Below are 17,374 nucleotides of genomic sequence, written 5' to 3'. Positions count from 1 at the left end.
TTGGCACCAAAATAATGTATACTTAGCCCGGGTCAACTTCATACCTGACTTCAAGGGATTCCCGTGTTTTGTGTTCGTTGAAATACCAACCACTTATCAGATGTCTGTTGTCTGATAACTAATAATCGAGTTTCGGTTCAAATTTTGAACTCTAGCAAAAATAGGTAGAGTAGAGGCACGTGGCAAAGTGTTCGGAAATGGAATTTTTTACATCGAAACAGTAAGTTGATAAGAATAGATCTATTTCAATAGCTTTTACTCAAAGCGTATGATGTATTAAGACCTACGTATGTAGATAGAGATAGGTACTGAACCGATTATTATGATGATGTAATGCATGTGCGTTAATTTCTTTCAAGAGCGTTTCCTAGTTATCTTATCAGAATTATTATACCTCCTCGTTGCTGTTCTTGATATTATTGTCACTCATGTGAGAACCACGCAAGCTATACTTAGATAACCGAGTAATTGCACCCATTGACTTTTTTTTTCCTGAAAAATAAATCAGACGCACGAGACGTAGGAATAGATATCCTCGATTTGAAAAGTTCAATTCATTAGGCTTGGATCCGGTGTATATAAAAGGAGATGTGTATGAATAAATTTAACAGTTAAATTATAAGATAAACATTACTTTCCTTATTAGAGGATTAAGGAAAGTAAAAAAGAATAATTTTTAAATCAGAATATTATTTTAAAGATAATTATAGGTAAGGTAAGTAAGTAGGTAATTGCTACTTTTTTCATATTGTTTTTATACCTAGAAACATAAGTGTTCAAGATAATATTATTAAATTATTAAATATATGTACATACATAAACCTGATTATTATAAATTAAAAGGTTAAAATAACCTTCATTTTTCCCGTGTATATTTTATTTAGATTCTATTGGTTATAATTCAATGTACACAAATACAAGAAATTACAAAGGGCGAAATTATTGCCTGGGGCAATATCTAAAATTCAACCCTCAACTATCACATCACATGACGCATTTCACGGTGTAGGACTTCAATGGCACCACTCATTAAGCTGAAGAGGTTACTGCCATCCCCGAAATTACCTTTTACTATCTTGTATTTTCAGCTCATCCAAACATCAAACTGTTCATCACACAAGGAGGTCTCCAAAGTCTCCAAGAGGCGGTACATTTTGAAGTACCCGTGATTGGGATTCCATTTTTCGGGGATCAAAACTACAACGTGAAAATCATCCGCCGACTTGGCATTGGATCTTACATGGAGTTTGAAGACATTCATACCGAAACCCTGTTTGAAAATATACAGGAAATTCTCAACAATTATGATAGGTAAGATGCTAAATATGGTATTGTAAGGGTGAAAAAATTTAATTTTTTGGACGCTATAATTGTTCATGGAGTTTGAAGACATTCATACCGAAACCCTGTTTGAAAATATACAGGAAATTCTCAACAATTATGATAGGTAAGATGCTAAATATTGTATTGTAAGGGTGAAAAAATTTAATTTTTTGGACGCTATAATTGTCATTGTTAGCAACCATGAACGCCAAGGCCAATAAACAACAATGTTTATGGTGATGATGATCCCTCGTTGTCACCTTGTTGGGCAGAGTGTTTCCTTGTAGTCTTTTATGTAGTTTGGAGAACTTTTATGGATTTGGGTGTAATTATTACAAGTTTTGCTTTCTTTCAGATACAAAAAGGCTGTGAAGAGAGCATCGGACATTTCCAAAACCCAAATGATGAGTCCACGAGATACCGCTGTCTGGTGGGTGGAATATCTACTCAAAGCCGATGGTAACGTGAGTCATCTACAGCCAGAATATTGGCATCTCACTTGGTACGAATACTTCGGCCTGGATGTGTACTTGGTCATTTTCAGTCCTGTGATTTTGGCCCTGTACGGACTTTATCGATTGGTTTTAACAATCAACAGGCGGTGGAGTAATGGAAAACTCAAGTCAGAGTAAAAGGATCGATGTTACCATGTGATTAATTTCTTGTGATAATAGAGCTTAGATGTCATTCCTATGAAGATTGAAGTTGATGTGTACTTGGTCATTTTCAGTCCTGTGATTTTGGCCCTGTACGGACTTTATCGATTGGTTTTAACAATCAACAGGCGGTGGAGTAAGGGAAAACTCAAGTCGGAGTAAAAGGATCGATGTGACAATGTGATTACTTTCTTGTGATAATACATAGAACTTAGATGAAGAAGATTGAAGATTCCTTTGAAGATTGGAGTCTTTTTATCATGCGTCTTCAGTCACGCAGGATGTTCTCCATTTGCTTTGTACAGTTTGAATGGAACTTAGCCAAAGCGTTTGGCCCGTTAAAATTGAATGCTCCAGTTCCTCATGAGCCACTAAAATTAAGCAACCTTATGCTTGTCGCTTCGGAAGACCAACTTGAGGCAACATTTACAGCTTCCAGGCGTTGCACTAGATCTAGATCACAGCGACTAGAGCACCAAACAAAACTCGAATAAACCGTTTAGTGGATAGTTGATCTTCTTTTTATCATGCGTCTTCAGTCACGCAGGATGTTCTCCATTTGCTTTGTACAGTTTGAATGGAACTTAGCCAAAGCGTTTGGCCCGTTGAAATTGAATGCTCCAGTTCCTCATGAGCCACTAAAATTAAGCAACCTTATGCTTTTCGCTTCGGAAGACCAACTTGAGGCAACATTTATGCTTCCAGGCGCTGCACTAGATCTAGATCACAGCGACTAGAGCACCAAACAAAACTCGAATAAACCGTTTAGTGGATAGTTGATCTTATTTGAAATAAATACCACATTTAAAATAGGTATAAGATGTAGGTACAATGTGCATCACCTAAAGCTCATTTTGTAATGTAACCTCTTTTCATGTAGATAAGCTAGCTGTAGGTCTGTAACTATGTATAATAAAATGCACCTAATGACTTCAAAGCTTTGTTCTGTCTGAAGGTGTCACACACAGCTTTGAAAGCAACAGCAACCAGTGTTGTTTACTGAGATTTACGCTCTTTGCCGACGCCGTTCGTCCTGGATAGAAATAAATTGTTCCCTTTGATGAAACCTTTGTTTGTTTTTGGGCCCAATTGTAGGAACAGGATTGCTCCCCCCTGATAAGGAATGCCTTGCGTGAGAAATTTCGTATGGATAAGTTTAAAATTTGCTAATTTGGTGTAGAAAATGTAGAAATATAGGTATTATTGTTTGTTGATTTCTTGTACATAGGTAATAAAAATTGAACCTGTTGAATGTTAAAATTTACTTTGCAATTTCAGGAATTCCTTCCATCGCGCATTGAAGCAGATAATGTTTTAGGGTGCCCGCAGAACGAGGAATTCAAAATGAAGCACAACAGATGAAGCAATATGAAGCATATTCAGGCGGAACATCCTGAAATAATTCAGGTGAAAATCCAGAAAGAAGCGCACGCAGAACGAGGTTGAATAATCCAGAAAGATTTCCAAGCTGACCAATGACCCTGCACCTTCAGTTTAGGTGACCTTGAGTCAACCAATGAGCATCAAGTCTTCTCGATGAACTGTTTTTTTTTTTTTTTTTTTTTTTTTTTTCAATTACCTAGGCTGGTTTTATTCAATTTCCTACAGTATTATTTACTTTGGAGTTTAGATTAGGTTTAATGGTGATTGCATGCTACTGACAAGTAAAGGTGATCTACAAGAAAGTCTTTCTTGTAGAATATTGTGCTCTTAAAATTATGAATCATATTATGAATGATGAGATTTTCAAACAGAATCAATTTGGAGAAGTCTATGAAACAAGGGCCATAGAAAACAGTACAATGACCTTCCGAAGAACTCTCAATTTAAAAGCTTAAAGAAAAACTGAGGGTGGAAAGAGGCAATGAGACAATGTTTCCCCCAATACAATTTTATTTACCTACTTTTTCTCCAATAAAGTTGGAAACCGACCTTGGGTGTTTATTGTGAAAATAAAGAAAACTTCTGTGAATGGAATTCAAACAATGCTTCAACCATTTCCTCACACCAATACAAGCTATAAACGACCTTCCGTCCTTGAAACGACCAATGTTATTAATGTGCAATTTTCAATGTTTTCCCGAGAACATCGCCGAGACGGGAGGAAAGCAAAGATAGAGAGAAAGAAAATGCAAAAATAAATGGAAAAAATGTTAAGGAGAAAGAAAATATCCTAAATTAAGAAAAAGCAAGAGAGAAGTGTGGGGGAGAGGGAATAAGGGAAAACATATAAATTATTTAAAAGTAAAAACTGAGGGTGACAAAAATACTAATGACAAATGAGCAAGAAGAAGAGAGGAAGAAAATGAAGTGAGAAGGAGAGAAAAAACAAAGTGTGTGAGAGAGGTATAGAAAGAACGGAGGGAGAGAAAGAAAAGGATGACTTAATAATTTTTAATAAAAGATAAAAAGAAGTAATGAACCAGAAGGATAAACATTAGGAAAAGCAAAAGGAAAAGTTGGAGAAACAAGGAGAAAGAAAGAGAGAGGAGAAAAAAAATGTGGATGAAAGGAAATGGTAAGATGAGATGAAACAGATGAGAGAGAGAGAGAAAGAGAAAAGGGGGGGTAGGGAGTTCTTTGTCTACGTGGGTAGGTGTTGGATTGTCTACGGTTTTATTGTCATCTTTACTGTCATCTGCTACGTCATCAACTTCAGATTTCTCTTCAGATGCGTCAACTACGTCTTCCGTTTCTTCTTCCACTTGTATGCTATCATCTGTCTTGCTCACCTTTGTCAGGTCTGCTTCTGCTACCTCATCTTCCTCATTAGCACCGTCTCCTACACCTCTATCACATTCCATACTATCATTCACATCATTATCATCTAGTGTTAGTCTATCTCCACTACTATGATCCGTTCCATTCTCTAGAACGCGATCTTTGTCCTCTCCATCACTCACTCCATTCACATGTTCTACAATAGTCTCTGAAGTCAGTTTGTTCTTCAGGTTTTGCATCTGAACAGACAACTCACTGATGTAGAACGGAAAAAGCTCAACATGATATAGAGAACTGTAACATATGAGTGGTGGGAAGCAATTCATTACCATTTCCTAATACTGGTAGACTCTCAGGTGAAATACATACAGGGTGTAGCAAGTTCGTGTGAAAGCAGAACTTTCGTCAAATCCTGTACACTCAAACTCAGTGTCGTAAGATTGTCAACAGGGGTTTCCTTAGCTTTCAAGGAGGACAAACCAGTGTTCAAACTCCATGTGAATTCAGTAAACTTTATCCATTGAGTTTCGAGAATTCGACTAAATTGAAGAGTATAAAGGGTGTGAGTGAAAGATTTGGTAGAGGTTTTGAGAATAATATTATGTCATGTTCAGAAAGGTGGTACGGTGATTCTGCTTACCAAAGTTCTGTTCAAATTGCCTCGGGTAAAGAATAGATTACCAAGAATATCGGTGCCATATCGGTCTTTTTAGCGAATACGCGATTTAGACCAATATTGATACGGAGAAAAAGGGGTTAAAGTTACATACATACCTGTAGTCTGAACAAGGTAAGTGTACACATTTTATTTTACTCTTACATAAAACATGTAGCCTACCTAACACACTTACGAATCATGAAATTTTCATCGTAAATGAGGAAAAAACTGTAAATATCTTGAAGCTATAGACGAAGATACGATACATTCCATTTCCTTTTTGATGGCGGAAAATTTTCACTTTTCTCCCGGCTGGAAACAAAAAAAATGTCACGACGTCTTCCTTTTTCCACGGTTACAAGTCGTGGCAAACCGTTTTCTGAGAACATTGGAGGAAATGAGTCGAGCAAAATGCAATGAGTAATTTGTGCTCCGCTTCACGTTCCCCCTCTGCACATGTGACAGGAAGCTTTTGCCAGAGGAGGAGGGGCTCCCGTGCACACATGTTGAAAAAGCATGTTACAAAATATTTTGATTTTTCATGAAAATAAAAAGGAAGACAAGGATGATTAATCACCTTTTTAATTTACGTTGGCCCTGGAATAGATGCATACTGCATTTCTGGGATGTCTTTCGTTACAGCACGTCCCTCAAGTATTCAACAGCAAAAGGCGAAAACAGGGATTAACTCTCTATGGAATGTTCTAGATTCTGCCGAGATCCAATGTCAACAAAGGTTCGAATGAAGCTTTATAATAAAACTTCTTCACTTCAAAATAGTCCAAAAACATGTAACTAATTTTTTACCTCAGAGGAACCCTACCGGATATGCAGCCTGCAAGTTTTTCTTGATACAATATCTACTAAACTATCCTTTATATTCAACAACGAGGGCAAATATCCCTGATGAACTGCGATAAGGTTTACAGTTTACACGCGGATATTAAAAACAGAAGAATTTCACAAAATGGCGGCAATAAACTCCATAGTTTATTTCGTAACAATTACTTTATTATGACTTACAAGGCTCCATACTCCATCGTTCCGGAGTTTTATTAGAATATTTTCATGTACCTACATACCTAGTTTTAAATGCTGTCGTAAAAGAGATTAATATCACCCCTTTGGGGGTCGGGTGGCGATTATTTCGACACTTTGGGAATTTCGGGAAGAACTGAAGGAGTACATTTTGATAAGTAGTTTATTTCGTAACAATTACTTTATTATGACTTACAAGGCTCCATACTCCATCGTTCCGGAGTTTTATTAGAATATTTTCATGTACATACCTAGTTTTAAATGCTGTCGTAAAAGAGATTAATATCACCCCTTTGGGGCTCGGGTGGCGATTATTTCGACACTTTGGGAATTTCGGGAAGAACTGAAGGAGTACATTTTGATAAACTCACCTTGGGAATTGGAGGACATGTTTCATTTTGATAAATAAATAATCAGTCAAAGAAACCTCATTTTAATTAGTGGGCTAGTTATTAAGCACAATGTTCACGCTTGAATAGTTATGGGACGAGAAATAGGTAAGTCACAGACGTCAGTTGTCATACAAGTTACGGTTTGCAGATCACCAGATCAGTACTTTCCGGGCGATCTTAATGTGTGTGTCAGAAATTCCTCTCTGGTTCACTAGCCTTTCCGTAGTTATTAATTTTTAGGGTACATTCCAGCTCCATTGCGATATATTTTTTGTTACTCGTCCATTTATCAAATTAAGAAGATTTCTCCATTCTACAAAAATTCCTAGAAGAGTTATAAGCCTAGTTATTAATTTTTAGGGTACATTCCAGCTCCATTGCGATATATTTTTTGTTACTCGTCCATTTATCAAATTAAGAAGATTTCTCCAGTCTACAAAAATTCCTAGAAGAGTTATAAGCCTCACAAATAATCATAAATAATATAAATAGACAATTCTGAGCATCAAGTCGAAAGTTTTCACCCCCAATTCGTTATTAGTTAAATCCCAACTGTCATTTCGGATTAGGAAAGTGAAAAAGTTGGAAAAGTTTCGAAAGAAAGAAAAAAATCCCCGAAATGTAAATCAGGCCGTTTGTAAATCTTAGGACTTTGGGAGTTTAGGACACAAAGCAAATTTTAACCTTTCAGTACACTGAGAGTGTTAAAGATATGCGATTCTGCGGGAGTGACATAACTGCCAAAAACTGTGCCACGGTGGATACTTCACCGTTGAACTGTTTCTAAAAAACTGCCAAACACTGAGCAGTGTGATAACATGCGTGTGGCTACTTTGGGGTGCACTCAGCGTCAAGGAAACAATGGGGAAACACATCACGCAGAGAAAACGGTACAAAATTTCCTGATGGCTGATTTTTACAAATCTCTATTCCGTGTCGCTCAGGGTTCAGGACATTGGCATTGAGTACAGTCACACAAATGTCCAAAAGAACGCGTAACAATTGTAACAAAAGGTAAAATGTGCGCGAAATTTAGGTACAGTATGAACAGAGTACAGTTTATAAATTTCCAAAAGAACGCGTAACAAGAGGTAAAATGTCCGCGAAATTTAGGTACAGTATGAACAGAGTAGAGTCTAAAAATGTCCAAAATAGCGCGTAACAAGAGGCAAAAATGACCGCGAAAGTTACAGAATTTTTATTGCAGAAAATCTGGTTTTTGAAGAGTTGCCAAAAAGAGTTAAACAAGTTGAATTTAAGACAAAAAGATTCACAGGACATTGGCATTGAGTACAGTCACACAAATGTCCAAAAGAACGCGTAACAATTGTAACAAAAGGTAAAATGTGCGCGAAATTTAGATACAGTATGAAGAGAATAGAGTCTAAAAATGTCCAAAATAGCGCGTAACAAGAGGCAAAAATGCCCGCGAAAGTTACAGAATTTTTATTGCAGAAAATCTGGTTTTGAAGAGTTGCCAAAAGAGTTAAAAAGTTGACGTAAAATCCAACCAGAAAGAAACTTAGCAAAGTCAGTTTAGTTTAAACTCAGATTGAGGCCCTTATCAACAAAGATAGATATTCTCTTCGGAAAAAAAGCCTCGAGAGTTGAATTAAAAGAAAATATTTCAGATAAAGTTTCACTTACCCTCATGTCCCTGGTTATTATTCTGAGTCAGGGGCGGACTCAGAGCTCGTGGTAACATAGGGGGAGGCTCCAATATATCCCTATACTTGGACACCATTAGGACACTGATGAAATAGACCCACTTACCCTCATGTCCCTGGTTATTATTCTGAGTCAGGGGCGGACTCAGAGCTCGTGGTAACATAGGGGGAGGCTCCAATATATCCCGATACTTGGACACCATTAGGACACTGATGAAATAGACAACTGCTAACGACAGGAATTGAGCCTGGAATAACACAAAGAAAGGAAAAAAATATATGAAAGTAATCGATTTTTTCATCATCCAAAGGTATCCGAGTTTTCCCCCGAAAAATATGTATGTATGCCTGCATTTTCGACGGTAGAATGAGTCTGTGGATCGATTTGTTTTGATTTCAAATTTTTGTGCTCGTTGGTTTTAGAACTTCAAAAATAGTGTGGGTTGCAAAAACTCAAATTTCTTCTTCCCCATAATTTTATATTTAATTAATTAAGGTGTCCGTAAAAGTTCCGTAACGCTATTTTTTTTTTAACTCTACTAATTGACAATTATCCACTTGACTTCAGATTTGGATTTTTCACAACTTTTTACGTAGGAATCGACCTTTTATTCATAATTTTTACCCAACTGCAACTGCTCCATTATCCACTCGCTTACCTGTTTACTCTCTTCCATATCCCGATAGATGGCAGCACGTAGCCTATTCACATCCATGTCCTGAAGTAACTTGTGAAGATCTTTCACCGGAGAGCTCGAACTGGTTGGACCACCCGGTACATCATTAGCGTTCTGGTGGCAAAGAGAATCAGAGAAAAGTTTAGTATAGAAAAAATAAATCCAAATAATTATTAAATATTTAATTAATTAGATAAGGATCTTTACAAACTAAAATAATAATTAAAATGGTATTCACTATCTGATACTTTTTGCTGCCGGTTTAGCCATATGGTATAGGAAATAAACAAAAATAGTGTGACATTCAAAGTGTTAAGAATTACCAAAGCCCTGTTATTATTTAGATAAGGATCTTTACAAATTAAAATAATAATTAAAATGGTATTCACTATCTGATACTTTTTGCTGCCGGTTTAGCGATATACTAGCGATATGGTATATAGGAAATAGACAAAAATAGTGTGACATTCTAAGTGTTATGCCAATAATTCAGGTCCAAACTTTTGAAAAATAGAATTACCAAAGCCCTGTAATTAATTAGATAAGGATCTTTACAAATTAAAATAATAATTAAAATGGTATTCACTATCTGATACTTTTTGCTGCCGGTTTAGCGATATGGTATAGGAAATAGACAAAAATAGTGTGACATTCAAAGTGTTAAGCCAATAATTCAGGGCCAAACTTTTGAAAAAGAGAATTACCAAAGCCCTGTTTTCTATTCAATTTATTTCATTCCAATTCAAATCTTACCTTGGGCGAAGTCTGGGCTCCTCGTATTAGACTCTGTAGATGTGCATTCTTGGTTGGGTTATTATAGGCAGGGGAATTGAGTAGCGCTCGATGTCTCTCCTTGCACTCCAGGCAATTCCGGACAGCACAGGTACATACCTGGAAGTTTAACAAGTTGAATGGTGGAGATAGCTCTAGGCCTCTAGGCAATAGCATTAAGTTAATGGTTAATACACAAGAGTTCAATAATGGGTGCGAATCGGCAGCAAATGTTGTCGGGTTGCTTGATGACTAGATATTATAGGCAGGGGAATTGAGTAGCGCTCGATGTCTCTCCTTGCACTCCAGGCAATTCCGGACAGCACAGGTACATACCTGGAAGTTCAACAAGTTGAATGGTAGAGATAGCATTATGTTAATGGTCAATACACAAGAGTTCAATAATGGGTGCGAATCGGCAGCAAATGTTGTCGGGTTGCTTGACGACTAGATCAATTTAGCTGAGTTTAATGGAAAGATTCTAGCCTGATGGGATCGAAAATGGATTTTTTTCATCTGTTTTTTAGTTATTAATATTATTTTAATGTACATATTTATAATTACATATTTTTATTAATTGAAAAACAAAGGGATTTTCAGTTCTATTCAGCCGATGTAGGTAGGTACCAACATCGATGGTTGGGTAATTTTTGGCCTCACGATATAAGGTACGATATATCGTAAGGCCAACAAATAAACAACCAAAAATTTGGACCAATTACAATCCATTCTATTGACTTTATTTTATTTTAATTTAAAATAAAGTCAATAGAGTAATACAAATTAAAAATGTAGTTCAGGTCTAAACAGGATATATCCAGGCCAGAAAAGGTATATTTTATTCTATTACCAATCTCAGACACTGCCTCAGTATGCCTCCACTGGACATGTTCTTCTCCGCTTCCAATTCCGCGAAGTTGAGAGAGGAAGCAAACACTAGGACGTCCGCCATGTTGACTAGGCGCTGGAGAAACGATACAGCCACCTCGATAGGCATTCCCTGGGAACAGAAAGCAGAAAACCTGAACAAGAATCACGAAGTTCAGACCATGATAAAGAGGGAAATCAAGAGGATAATTGAAAAATTCCCTTGAATTGGTTGTTGTTGTAGCGGCTTCAGCTGTGGCCGAATGGTGATGGCAAAAGAAGGAAAGGATATCTTTTTTAAATGCCATACACCGGGCTGATGGTCTCTAGCCATGCTTAGTTGGTTCGTCCTGAACCTTGGTCAACCATCGTGAGGACTTGAACTTATTCTTTAAAACAAACCTGAACAAGAATCACGAAGTTCAGACCATGATAAAGAGGGAAATCAAGAGGATAATTGAAAAATTCCCTTGAATTGGTTGTTGTAGCGGCTTCAGCTGTAGCCGAATGGTGATGGCAAAAGAAGGAAATGATATCTTTTTTTAAATGCCATACACCGGGCTGATGGTCTCTAGCCATGCTTAGTTGGTTCGTCCTGAACCTTGGTCAACCATCGTGAGGACTTGAACTTATTCTTTAAAACCAAAGAGAACCCCTTGAAAACTTCCTGCTAGCTAGGCTGGTTAGGGTTAGCTGTGCTCCTCACTATTTATAGTCCCACAGGTAGACAATAGTCTACTCTCTCCAAGCTAATTAGGCTGGCTGGCTCTTCGAATGTTTTATTTATTTAGTTATTTTATAAGTTTCCATTTATTGGTTTTTCAGAACAATCTCTTCAGAACAATTTCTCTCAATCAAATAAATAGTCGACAAATGGTATACCCATCCGTAAAAGCTTGTGCCACTATGATCAAAAACTAGCCGTTTTAATTATTTATTTGACCGGTCAGTTATCAAACCCAGACTCGAGCTAATACTCAAGTTCTTGAGGTACAAGTAAAACATATAAATAAAACACTTCGTCTAGTCATATTTTTGTCCACTTTTCCTTATCTGCCAATACTTTACCTGCCACACAGACATCTGCAGCACAGTTCTCCTGTTCTCCCTGTTGTTGTTACAAAGCAGTGTGAGGTCGGATAGGAAAAGCTTCTTCACCTCCAGGAGAAGTTCACTTTGTTTCGATTGACGAATGAGTGTGGCCACAACTTTGAGAATCATGGGGTTCTCCAACCTAGAAATGAAAAGGGAGAGTTGTTGTTGATAGTGTTGTTGTAGTTTAAAAATGAGGAAATTGACAATGAAGTAATTTTTTCCTAGCATTCCAATATTTTGCTATTAAAGGCTATTTCTTTAAAAGAAGTTTGAAGGAGAGAACTGAAACTACTGAGGCCTTGTTGTCGAAGAGAAAGCCAGTCGTTTCAAAATTCTTTGTTGTGCTGCTCCCATTTTCATTTCTGTCGAACAAGGTGGATTTGGGGAAGACATAGGATTTCATGGAGTTTACCAATCCACAACTAGCTTTAATGCCGGCCACTCACGCTCAGACAGTCTTAACGTGTGTGGCGAAAAAAAGTCAGATTTTGACGGTAGGGAATAGGTAACGATTATATTCCAACAAGATGGTCAGAATAATTATAATAATAAATTGTACCTCTGTACGGTTTTCGCATTACTTCAAGGCACATTCTTTTACATCCATGCCTATCCAAGAACGAAAAAGTCAGTTTTGAAAATTTCCGCCCTGGCTGGGATTCGAACCCAGCACCTCTGGGTTGAGAGTCAGTGCTCTTGACCACGGAGGAGGGTTAGAAAAAAAGAAAGAAGGCAAGAGGCAAAACGAGAAAAACAAAGAAAGAATTATAAAGTATTCAAAAGTCAAAAGGGATAATTTGGAAATGGTCTGAGGACTTGAAACGAGGTAATTAATCATAAACATTGTATAAAATGTACCCTGAGAGCTTAATGTATTAGCCCCAGATAAAGTTAGATTAATGTGATTTAGTTGGAGCTCGAAGCTAAAGCTCTTTCGAAGAAATATATTTTATAAATTGATAGCCCGAGGAAATAAATCAGAAATAATGAAAATGATTTATTCTGCCTGATCAGTTGGAGAGGATGAGTATAATTAGGAGCTTCATTATCAGGTGATTAAAATTCTTTTCGTGGTCTGATCTTTCTTTTAATTGATCACAAAAGAAATGTATCTCCGTACCCGTAAAATATGCTTACTAGGGGGTGCAAATTGGTCTGAAAGTAATGTCCCTGTTACGGCGCGGTGCGACAATTGAAATTTACTCTTAAAATTAAATGTAAATGTGAAGACTTCCCCAGTGTTGATAATGCTGATATGGGCACAGTAAAAAATAAAATAATAATAAGCAAAATCAACACGCAAACCTTACCTGTAATGGCTCTCTGGTTCCGGATGACGGGTGTACAGGATTTGCTGACTTATATGTTCGGTCAGTATTTCATACAGTACATTGTACGTGGCAAACGACAGGGATGATTCGTGCTGCAAAAGTCGCTCTGCCAACAGCGTGTAGAGGTTGTGAGGAGACATGACGTCATACTTCCGCCTGAAATCAAACGAGAGGTAGATGTGACAAAAGGACAAAGAGGAACAAATCTAATACAAGTATAAAACGGGACAAAGAATAGGACCAAAGTAAAAAAAACAAACCTTGGCGTAACTTTTTTACACAAATTGTTTTTTGGGGGGATACCACTATTTTTTGTTCGACAAACTTTGCATTTGGCATACAAATTGAAACAAACCTGAGTATTCTCCAAAGCTCAACAAATTTTCTTTGTTGAAAGTCGAACCTGAATTGTCTTTTTAATTTTATTTCTTGAAGAATCTTAATTAAATAATTATTTCACAAAAATCATTTCGATTTTATTTTGAATAGAGCATTGTGGATGATTCGTGCTGCAAAAGTCGCTCCGCCAACAGCGTGTAGAGGTTGTGAGGAGACATAACGTCATACTTTCGCCTGAAATCAAACAAGAGGTAGATCTTGGGCAAGCCACTCACTATCAGGCAGACCTGACAAAGTCCGTCTGTCAGGTCTACCTGATACCTAATAGTGAGTGGCTGGCCTTACGAAAGGAAAAACAACGTAACGAGCAAACATCTAGTTATCTAGTAGATAGAACACCTCTTGGCGTTATAAAACAGGACAAACAAAGCTATTTTAAGTAACAACCCTTGGCGTAAATTTCTTACACGAAGTGTTTTTTTGGGGGATACCACTATTTTTTGTTCAGCAAACTTTGCTGGTTAGGGTTAGCTGTTCTCCTCCCTGTTTATAGTCTCGCAGCTAGACACTAGTCTACTCACTGTTTAACGTCCCCTAGCTAGACGATAAAGCATTGTTGGAATTTCTTACTTGTGTGTGCTTCGACTCAAGAAGAAGCCGAGTAGTTTGAGAGCTTGCAGTCGGATCAGTTGAGACTGAGAGGTTAGCAGTTTGAACACAGTACGCACTCCTTGCTTCATATCAAACGCTGGTACGAGGCAGGCTGGATGATCGCACATGAGAGAGATCAAGGTCTGCAGTACATCGTGTAGGTTTTCATCCTCTTGAACCTGTGGATGCAATGTGAAGAAAAATTAGGTGGAAAAAAAGAGAGGTGGATGAAATATGGAAAAAAATTAGGTATTCTTCATTTGTAGCCACCTTTTTCGCTCATGGCATAGATATTTCCATCTGTTCTGGTAACCAAAAAGAAGGAACAATATTATACAACTATAAGTATATAGAAAAAACAGGTACCCCTGATCAGGTCCGCCTGTCAAGTCTACCTGATAGTGAGTGGCTGCCCCAAGACTAATAACTGTTTTTGCTTACCGTAGTCAGGTAGTTGAGTATGGACTGAAGCTCATCTTCCTTGACCCCAGGTCCTAGCATCATGAGTTGTTTGAGGAACAGAAGGATGTAGGCACGAATAGCCAGGATGTCTTTCTGAGCTGGCCGAGGTCCGTCTGGAAAAACAACGAGAGCAAATTTCATATAGTCTATCATGTTAGTAGTTATTTAGGTTTAGAGATTAATTTGTAAGCGGTAAGTTTACTCGACAGCAGAGCCTACCCCTCACTCTCACCATATCCTTTCCCATACACCTCCACACATCCCTTATCTCAGTGTGGAAATGGGACATACAACATATTCCATATCCCCCCTCCTTTGGGGGAAATTATTCCCACCCCTCATGCCTTAACATGCCAACCTACTACTTCTATAATATTATGTACATGTGGCTTCTATAAAAATATGTACATATATACAACACACTGTATTATACCTATGTATTTTCTACATTGTGACGTACAATATTCTAAATATGTACAGCACATGCATTCGACAGGGTTGTCAGAAAAAAGGGATTATGGAAAAGTTCATATATGAAAATATGGTAAATACTAGGTATACGAGTACAGTTATGATTGGGATCTTTTCCTGTCAAGGCCATAAGAATTCCGGGAACCGGGATTCTGTTGTCTTGGTTTCTGGCGCTTCCAACAAAGGGGGGGGGGATAAAACAATATCTAGCAAGTGGAGTCTTGATAAAGTACAAAAGTATACTTTTACAACATACATATTTAAAACTAAATTTAGATGGGTTAGATAGTTTTTAGTGTCGGAAACGCACAGGATAAAATGTCTTGCCAAATCTGAAGTTGATGACGTAGCAGATGACAGTAAAGATGACAATAAAACCGTAGACAATCCAACACCTACCCACGTAGACAAAGAACTCCCTACCCCTCCCGAATCCGAGAAATCATTCCAAATCAAAAGCGAACCTCTCTCTCGCACTTGTAGTGAAGACAAAGACAGAATGCTATCCGATTTGGAAAGCGTACGATCAGTAGCAGGTTCGGAAACAGACAAGTCAGTCCCTAGTACCGATAGTTCACCTAAACATATGGTACCTAGTGCGGAAAATTCTCCTCAGCATAAACTTTCCAGCGTTGAAAGTTCTCCTAAACACATTGGAACTCCTGAACCGAGTGGAACGCCAGAGCATGATAAAATTCTCCTCAGCATAAACTTTCCAGCGTTGAAAGTTCTCCTAAACACATTGGAACTCCTGAACTGAGTGGAACGCCAGAACATGATGAGGATGCTAGTCCTTCTCCTAACCAAGTTCCTAGTACTGATAACTCCCCTAAACATGATGTTGCTTCGAACGATCCAACGCAACCTGATGCATCTCCTAAACATGAAATACCAAGTATACATAGTTCTCCTAAACATAAAACTCCAAGTGCAGAAAGTTCCCCTACACATAATACTGCTGTGACTAATGAAGATAATATTCCTAATGATAAAGATAACAAAGAGAACGAGGTTCCTACAGAACCTGAAGATTCGGAGAAACCAGAAGATTCGATAGAAGCATCCGGTGACAAGTTACCTGTACCGTCAGACCCCTCACAGTTACCTCCTCATTCACCCTCTTCAGAGGCCCCCCACATTCCCTCCAATGACAATAACACCCCCGCTGTTAACAACATCAACACAAGAAACGCCTCACATTCCCTCCAATGACAATAACACCCCCACTGTTAACAACATCAACACCAACCCTGACACTATCAACAATAATCAACAAATCCCCAGGCCCGGCATCGCAGTACGGGAGACCCCCAGGCCTGGATCAGCCTCTACCTCAACTCAAGTGGACACCAAACATCTGACCAATGGGGGAGATGCTAAGGAACCTGTGGGCCCAGGAGGAAGGCCCATGTTTTCACCCGGCCCTGCAAGGCCTCCGTTTAGGATACCTGAGTTCAAGTGGTCTTACATTCATCAGCGATTGCTGTCCGATGTGCTGTTCTCGCTAGAGACTGATATACAGGTATGAGCATACCTAGCCAAACATCTGACCAATGGGGGAGATGCTAAGGAACCTGTGGGCCCAGGAGGAAGGCCCATGTTTTCACCCGGCCCTGCAAGGCCTCCATTTAGGATACCTGAGTTCAAGTGGTCTTACATTCATCAGCGATTGCTGTCCGATGTGCTATTCTCGCTAGAGACTGATATACAGGTATGAGCATACCTACGATGTGATTGTGGTTCATGAAAATAATTCTTCCGTCCTACCTGGAGCTCATTCTCCTTCTATGAAGGTAAGTCAACTCAGCCTTGAGGATTTTTTCCCCCCTTATTTTTGACTAGGAGTACCTAAAGAAGGTCAACAACAGTAGGTAATTACTTAGAGTACAAACAGAAGAGTTACAGACTATGTTCTTATGCCGGCCCTGCAAGGCCTCCGTTTAGGATACCTGAGTTCAAGTGGTCTTACATTCATCAGCGATTGCTGTCCGATGTGCTGTTCTCGCTGGAGACTGATATACAGGTATGAGCATACGTACTCGTTTTCACTTTTTAGCCCGTCCTTCCTTTATTATTACGATAGTAATAAAAAGATATAAGGGACGGGCTATTTGTATTCGCTTCGGTGTTGTCGGTCGGTCGGTCGGTCGGTCGGTCTGTCTGACCCCATAGAAGGACTTATCCAAACCTGGTCGACCTATAAATCAAATAAAAGGTCTTTTTACCAGGAACACGAAAATGGTGGTGCTAAAAAC

General features: G+C 38.3%; 3 protein-coding genes across 3 annotated transcripts; 1 reads left to right on the top strand and 2 right to left on the bottom strand.

Moving 5' to 3' along the window:
* The first annotated feature begins 1,087 nt into the window (after positions 1-1,087).
* On the top strand, positions 1,088-3,170 carry LOC103510005 (UDP-glucuronosyltransferase 1-5-like). The gene is made up of 3 exons (XM_026824181.1): positions 1,088-1,311; positions 1,679-2,031; positions 2,500-3,170. Exons 1-2 carry the CDS (start codon positions 1,241-1,243, stop codon positions 1,953-1,955), a joined length of 348 nt encoding a protein of 115 aa, XP_026679982.1. The 5' UTR covers positions 1,088-1,240; the 3' UTR covers positions 1,956-2,031; positions 2,500-3,170.
* Positions 2,976-10,907, bottom strand: LOC113467774 (putative neurobeachin homolog). The gene is made up of 6 exons (XM_026824180.1): positions 10,754-10,907; positions 9,886-10,023; positions 9,115-9,246; positions 8,436-8,703; positions 4,612-4,908; positions 2,976-3,106 (listed from the first exon to the last, which is right to left on the bottom strand). Exons 1-6 carry the CDS (start codon positions 10,898-10,900, stop codon positions 2,976-2,978), a joined length of 1,113 nt encoding a protein of 370 aa, XP_026679981.1. The 5' UTR covers positions 10,901-10,907.
* Positions 10,908-11,778: 871 nt separating this feature from the next.
* Positions 11,779-14,801, bottom strand: LOC103510003 (neurobeachin-like). The gene is made up of 4 exons (XM_026824179.1): positions 14,628-14,801; positions 14,166-14,365; positions 13,176-13,352; positions 11,779-12,004 (listed from the first exon to the last, which is right to left on the bottom strand). Exons 1-4 carry the CDS (start codon positions 14,799-14,801, stop codon positions 11,794-11,796), a joined length of 762 nt encoding a protein of 253 aa, XP_026679980.1. The 3' UTR covers positions 11,779-11,793.
* Positions 14,802-17,374: the final 2,573 nt, after the last annotated feature.

The sequence above is a fragment of the Diaphorina citri genome, unplaced genomic scaffold (genome assembly GCF_000475195.1).
Source record: "Diaphorina citri unplaced genomic scaffold, Diaci psyllid genome assembly version 1.1 scaffold553, whole genome shotgun sequence".
NCBI lineage: Eukaryota > Metazoa > Arthropoda > Insecta > Hemiptera > Psyllidae > Diaphorina > Diaphorina citri.
The sequence above is the reverse complement of the archived record's forward strand: the minus strand, read 5'-3'. Positions and strand labels throughout refer to the sequence as shown.